The sequence below is a fragment of the Habropoda laboriosa genome, unplaced genomic scaffold (genome assembly GCF_001263275.1).
Source record: "Habropoda laboriosa isolate 0110345459 unplaced genomic scaffold, ASM126327v1 scaffold212, whole genome shotgun sequence".
NCBI classification, from domain to species: Eukaryota; Metazoa; Arthropoda; class Insecta; order Hymenoptera; family Apidae; genus Habropoda; species Habropoda laboriosa.
In genome coordinates, this window is record NW_017100509.1 from 4,302,824 (window position 1) to 4,309,618 (window position 6,795).

General features: G+C 33.6%; 1 protein-coding gene across 1 annotated transcript; it reads left to right on the plus strand.

The window, feature by feature from the left end:
- The first annotated feature begins 2,610 nt into the window (after positions 1–2,610).
- LOC108576246 (kelch-like protein diablo) lies at positions 2,611–5,349 on the plus strand. The gene is made up of 5 exons (XM_017939204.1): positions 2,611–2,959; positions 3,055–3,370; positions 3,470–4,167; positions 4,403–4,745; positions 4,961–5,349. The coding sequence occupies exons 1-5, from the start codon at positions 2,646–2,648 to the stop codon at positions 5,150–5,152; spliced, it is 1,863 nt and encodes a 620-aa protein (XP_017794693.1). The 5' UTR covers positions 2,611–2,645; the 3' UTR covers positions 5,153–5,349.
- Positions 5,350–6,795: the final 1,446 nt, after the last annotated feature.

Consider the following 6,795-nt stretch of genomic DNA (forward strand, 5'->3'; position numbering starts at 1 on the left):
CGCATTGATTGCTGCGTTATTTTATTAACCACGGCTTAACGCACCCGATGCCCGTAAAAGAGACCGGCTTTCACGATTCTACCGAAAGATATTGTGATCGAACAACGCTGTTCGCGAAATGTGAACACGGGAACGGTGATCGATTGTGCGAAGAATGCATAGCGATATTAGATCCACGAACTTTCTCGGCTATTAAAAATAATTTTCATTTGCCTTCTGAATGACACGTTCCAAGCTTAAACTATGAGAAAGTTAATCAACATTCTTATTATCAACGATTTGTATTTCTGTGCAACGTACTTAGAGATATTTATCTCCAATTCAAGCACCACATTCTTTAAAAGATATTTTCTGTTTTAGACTGTTTTGTTGTATGAAACTTTGCGAAGGTAAACTACATGTAAAAGCGTCTAATCGTTATTAATACAACCCCTAATTGTATCGAATAAAATTTTAACATTCGACTTTACTTACGTTCAACATATGCGTAGAGTAAACTGTATTTCTTCTTTTTCTAAGAGTTTCTTTGAACATTATAATGTTTCCTTTTATGAAATTGTAAGTTTTTAATAAATATGATCGTAAATTCGCCATCTGCTGTTGAAAGAGAAAAGCGTAAAAGCAGTTGCAACGATTCTAACAATCCTGAGAACTTAGTGTCTCCATCTGTTAGATGTGAACGGGAAGTAAGGTAGATTAACACAATTGGCACACCGCGAGCGTAACCCTGGGGATTCGGTTCAGAAACGAGCGAATTGGTATTTGGTGCATTGTGCATCATAAGCAAAGATATCAAAATGAAAGTGCCCTCGTGATATCTTCCGTGAAAACTTGGTGAATTGCATTTTTAACGTGGTTCGGATCTCAAGCACAACACTGTTGGATATCCAACATCATGCTATTGTTTTAACAGCATCGTGAGAAACGTAAACTGGAATCCTGATCAGATTTTTATTTATTACTTATTAGTTGGGAAACTACCCAAACTGTATAGAAATTCAATCGAGTTTCTTTATCATACATCAGAAATCTTCATATCCATCATACAGTGAGTGTCAACGTTGTTTTTACTATCACTTTCTCACGCCTATAGGTCATCGAATTCCTTGAAAATACTTACACGATTTATCGTTCAAATACATGCACACGAATCCGAAAGATTACTTACAAACTCATATTGTTTAGCTAGCATGTATGTATGTGGTGATTCATACTCCTATTGTTTTGTTCGCATTTTTTCTCAAAATTGTATTACGACGTTAACAATTATCTGTTTTTTATACGATTCTTTAAATCATCATGAAAATTTCTTCCTTTTGCAATGTCATCATTTCGAAATTCCAATTAGAAAATATATTTTTATGTTAAAATCTTGTATTAACTTTGTCAATACAATTCACATAACTTTCAGATTTGAAATTTATTTTTATATCGAGAATTTAACAATATTTTTTAAGTATGTAAAATATAGTATATTATTACATATTTTATACAATATGTATAACTTAATATAATGTACATATACATATGTAAAGTATAATTTACTTTGATGGTTCACTTTTCATTTATGTATTTTTAATAATTCTAACTATTAAATAACAGTATTGATTAAATGTAATTACTATTATTTTCATGAATGTATAGGCAAAAGACTTTAATTGACTTACTTTATGTGTATAATAAGCCTAAATGGATGAAAGTACATTTAGCTACCGCGTTCAGCTGTACAAGAGCAACATGTTCATTTTTTATTTATACATTTTTTATAATAATTTGTATTTTATTTGTGTATCTAAAAACAAAAAGATAGCATATTCTAATAATGAGTTAATTTATATTTCCTGAGCAATGCACATTAAATTCTTTATATACACATCTAATTTGCTTTTCTTGAGTTTTGCCTTATGTAGAAATTTGTTTAGTTCTATCTAAAAAAATGTAGCAATTAAAGAAACTCAAAGGGACAAAATTATAGCATGTTTGTTTAAAAATTGAAAATATAAATAAAATTAATTAAAAGCATTCAGTGTTTACTACTTTCTAGAATCTCCTTATCAACTATGATAATCATTCTTTTTCATAATGATTGATGGACTTTTTATAGGTTTTTTGTTTTATATGTTTCGCTTATATTGAATAACCTGTTTTAATTGATACATTGAAATTGTCTACAATTTACCAACTTTGTTATTTTATTTCTTACCTCCTCATACTTCTCTTTCTAAATACTATTATACTTTTAAAAAACAGTATCTAAGCTAATTCAGGTTTATTAAAACTATTTGCACAAAGTTGCTACATGTGATTATAAAATACAGAATTACTTGTGCCACTATAGTAATGAAAATAGTTCATTGCTGTTATTATAAACTAAATTTAAAATTCATTTATATTTTATATTTCATTAAAGCTAAACACTAAGCACTTTATAAATACCTCTCCAATCCCTTCATCTTTGAAAACAATACTCTCATTACACAATGTCCCCTAAAAATTCACATCTTTTTTTTGAAAGCACCGCTCAATAATTCGATAAGATCAACCGAATTGTTCAAATAAATAATAAAAAAATCGTTTGTTTGCAGAAGTTCGAGAAGATTAAGGGGTCTGGTGAGGGCACGTTCAAGAGCCGTGGTGGTTGGTGAATGGTGTTGCAGATAGATTCAGTGTGGGGTTGGGCGTCACCCCCGCTGCGCCTCCAGCTTGGGGGGTCTAGGGGCGCCTCGGGGAGAACAGCCACGGGCGCCCCATCTTCGCAGAGAATGGGTGAAATGGTCGTAGAACGTGCGCCTTCTCCAGCTCGCCTCAGTCATACTTCAGAGAAACATCCTCGTGCTACACTCACAGAACTCAATGTTCTTCGTCGACATCGAGAACTCTGCGATGTTGTCCTCAATGTCGGCTCTAGAAAGATATTTGCACACCGTGTTATTCTGTCTGCGTGCAGTCCGTATTTTAGGTACAGCAGCTCTCTCTCTCTCTCTCTCTCTCTCTCCATTCTTATATGTAGATTGTTAAAAATGAATGAACTATAAACATTATACTTTTGTACAGAGCAATGTTTACTGGGGAGCTGGCGGAATCTCGACAAACTGAAGTCACGATACGCGACATAGATGAAATGGCGATGGAACTATTGATAGATTTTTGTTATACCTCTCACATCGTCGTTGAGGAAGCGAACGTTCAAACTCTCCTTCCAGCAGCGTGCCTTCTCCAACTAGCAGAGATTCAAGATATATGTTGCGAGTTTCTCAAACGTCAACTAGACCCCTCTAATTGTCTGGGTATACGAGCGTTTGCGGACACTCATTCTTGTCGTGAACTCTTAAGAATCGCGGACAAGTTTACACAGCACAATTTCCAAGAAGTATGTTTGTATACGTTTGTTTAATCGGTGTTTTATCGTTGAGTTTCACTCTTCGAACAATGTCATATGATATTTTCTTGTATTTTTATTCTTGATCAGGTAATGGAAAGCGAAGAATTTCTTTTATTACCTGTTGGGCAATTAGTAGACATTATTTCTTCGGACGAGTTAAACGTCCGAACAGAGGAGCAAGTATTTAGTGCGGTTATGAATTGGGTCAAGTACAACGTCACGGAAAGAAGGCAACATTTGGCGCAAGTTCTTCAGCATGTACGACTACCCCTCCTTAGTCCAAAATTTTTAGTTGGAACCGTAGGCTCTGACCTTTTAGTTCGTTCTGATGACGCGTGCAGAGACTTAGTGGACGAAGCGAAAAATTACTTGCTGCTCCCGCAAGAAAGGCCGTTGATGCAAGGACCTAGAACACGACCTAGAAAACCGACTAGACGTGGTGAAGTTCTATTCGCCGTTGGTGGTTGGTGTTCCGGTGATGCAATCGCCAGTGTGGAGAGATTTGATCCTAATACCGCAGATTGGAAAATGGTCGCACCGATGAGTAAACGAAGATGCGGTGTCGGTGTTGCCGTATTGAACGATTTGTTGTATGCGGTAGGCGGTCACGACGGACAAAGCTATTTAAATAGCATCGAACGATACGATCCACAAACGAATCAATGGTCTTGCGACGTTGCACCTACCACGTCATGTAGGACTAGCGTAGGTGTTGCGGTATTAGATGGTTTTCTTTACGCAGTAGGTGGCCAGGATGGCGTCCAATGTCTAAACCACGTTGAAAGGTAAATCATGCTGATTTTATTAAATTATACTATAACATGTTTCATTGAAATTATTTCAGACACTGAAAAATGATGATTGTCAGATAAAATGTTTTTATGTCACTGAATTATAATGAAAAAGATAATAATCTACCTTGTTAAAGATGTTTCATACTAGAATAATGTCAGATTTACTGTTACAATAAAGTATATTCTGTATATTAAGTATATAAAGCAAAGTATTTATTTTGTGTAGGTATGATCCCAAGGAAAATAAATGGTTCAAAGTATCACCAATGACCACTAGAAGACTTGGAGTAGCTGTTGCTGTATTAGGCGGTTATTTATATGCCATCGGCGGGTCTGATGGACAATCACCTCTAAACACAGTAGAAAGATATGATCCAAGGCAAAACAAATGGTCTCAAGTATCTCCTATGTCTACAAGACGTAAGCATCTAGGCTGTGCCGTATTTAATAATCTAATTTATGCCGTCGGAGGACGAGACGATTGCATGGAACTCTCGAGTGCAGAACGATATAATCCTCATACAAATTCTTGGAGTCCAATAGTTGCTATGACATCGAGAAGAAGCGGAGTAAGTTTTATTAATTTTTACATATTTTAAACGCTTACAAGAGAAATTACACCGGATGTTCTAAAACTTCACAAATTATTTCGGATACGTTCATTTTCTTCTTTTAGAAATAAATTCTATAATTTTAAATCATATTGATTAAAAAAAAATTCATATGTAAACTTTTAAATCCTTTGTTCTTAGCAAAAGAATTTATTCTTCCTTTAAAATTTCAGGTGGGTTTAGCGGTAGTGAATGGTTTACTGTATGCAGTGGGTGGATTCGATGGAACTGCCTATTTAAAAACAATTGAAGTGTACGATTCGGAACAAAACCAATGGAAATTGTGTGGTTGCATGAATTACAGAAGACTTGGTGGAGGTGTGGGGGTAATGCGAGCACCACAAACCGAAAACTACATTTGGTAGCTCAGGCCCCCCTCTTCAGCCCAAATGGCTGAAACTCCTTTAACTCCTCTTACACCGATAACTCCTGTTACTCCTGTAACTCCTCCCGCTCCTGTATCGGTTCCTGTTGTTATAACTAATACTAGAAAACGCTACCGCCGATCGATGAGCATTATATAAATAATACGTGCGTTTATCAAGACTTTGCCTTTCTAAAGATGAAGTCATTTTTATTGTACACTACTCTATATTCTTTCATCAGCCTTTTTTTATCTTATCATTCATTTTACACTTCAATCGTTTTTAGTTACACGAAACATATTTTATATTAAATACAGATATATATTTTCCTGTTCATGTAGGAAATTTATTCTTCGATAGTGTTTATATTGCCACGATTTTATCGAGTTTCTTTCGTAAAACTCAGTAAGATATTCCTTTTATGTTATTTGTACATTCTTTTATGCATTACGAAATACGAATTCCAGTCGTTTTAGACTTAAGTATTGTATTATTGTAATTTCTTTTTTTAAGTAAGGGAACTGTGTATACTTTGAACATTTAAGATACAAGGAAATGGAAAGGCAAAATCTCTTTGAAACATGTTCTTCAACAAAATACTCATTTTGATGGAACGATCGCAGCTTCCATTTTTTCAGTGATTTAAGAATACAAATTTTTAAAGTCCATATTGACGTCAGAACTTCGTTATGGAGGGCTGCTTGTGCAGCCGCTGATAAAAGAGAACAAAAATAAAGATTTAATCAAACAAATTGTTTCTGTTTCGATAGTATACTTTCTACATGTATCGTATTTTTATCAATAAGACTGAACTGAAACCAAAAATTTACATAAAACTAATAAATGAAACAAATGTTTCAGGCTCTAAGACAATGTACGAAACATACATAAGTTATAGCATCACTTCAACGTGTAATAAATATTGCAATCATTAAAACAACATTTCTTAGTTTTTTTGTATAATTGCAGAAAGCAAAGCTTGATACATTTACGTTTCATTCAAAGCGACAAAGGAGTAGTCTTATTGTACAAAATGGTAATAGGGATCATTATCCAACAATTTCATAATGTAACGTTTGTGATAATAATATAATAAGAATCAGCAATCCGGCTGATTAAGAGCAATATTTTGCTAATGGTGGCAAGATATTGTTTTATAATTATTTAAATAGAAGGTTATAAATCTATAAAGATTTTTGTCGATTAATTACAAAAATGAAAGTTTACAAATTACTAGTTATATTGCATTTATGAGATTGTTGAAAGAAACAAAACACATTGCTAGTATAAGAATATACTGATGATATGATGCAACTGTCTAAACAGCTTGTTACAAAATATCACTATTAAAAACTGTACAAGTTTTCGACATTGTATCATGATGACCTTCTTCAGTGGAACAACCAATTCTAATTAGGCGTGAATCGCGAAAAAAAATTCTATTTCTTCACAGACACAATACATTTATAAAATCCATATAGTGTAAATGAAACAATTACGTTGATTTAGAGCAATCTAATTAAAGATTTAAAATGGTACAAATTGTTATAATTACTAAACAAAATTCAAGTAATTATTTATTAAATTTAATTTACGAATAGTAAATATTACTAATACCAATATTTAATTTTAAATTACATTTC

Coding starts and splice junctions, on each gene's coding strand:
- LOC108576246 (XM_017939204.1), top strand. CDS start 2,646: ATGGTGTTGCAGATAGATTCAGTGTGGGGTTGGGCGTCACCCCCGCTG. Junction 2,960..3,054: donor GCGTGCAGTCCGTATTTTAG/GTACAGCAGCTC, acceptor ACTTTTGTACAG/AGCAATGTTTACTGGGGAGC. Junction 4,746..4,960: donor TGACATCGAGAAGAAGCGGA/GTAAGTTTTATT, acceptor TTAAAATTTCAG/GTGGGTTTAGCGGTAGTGAA.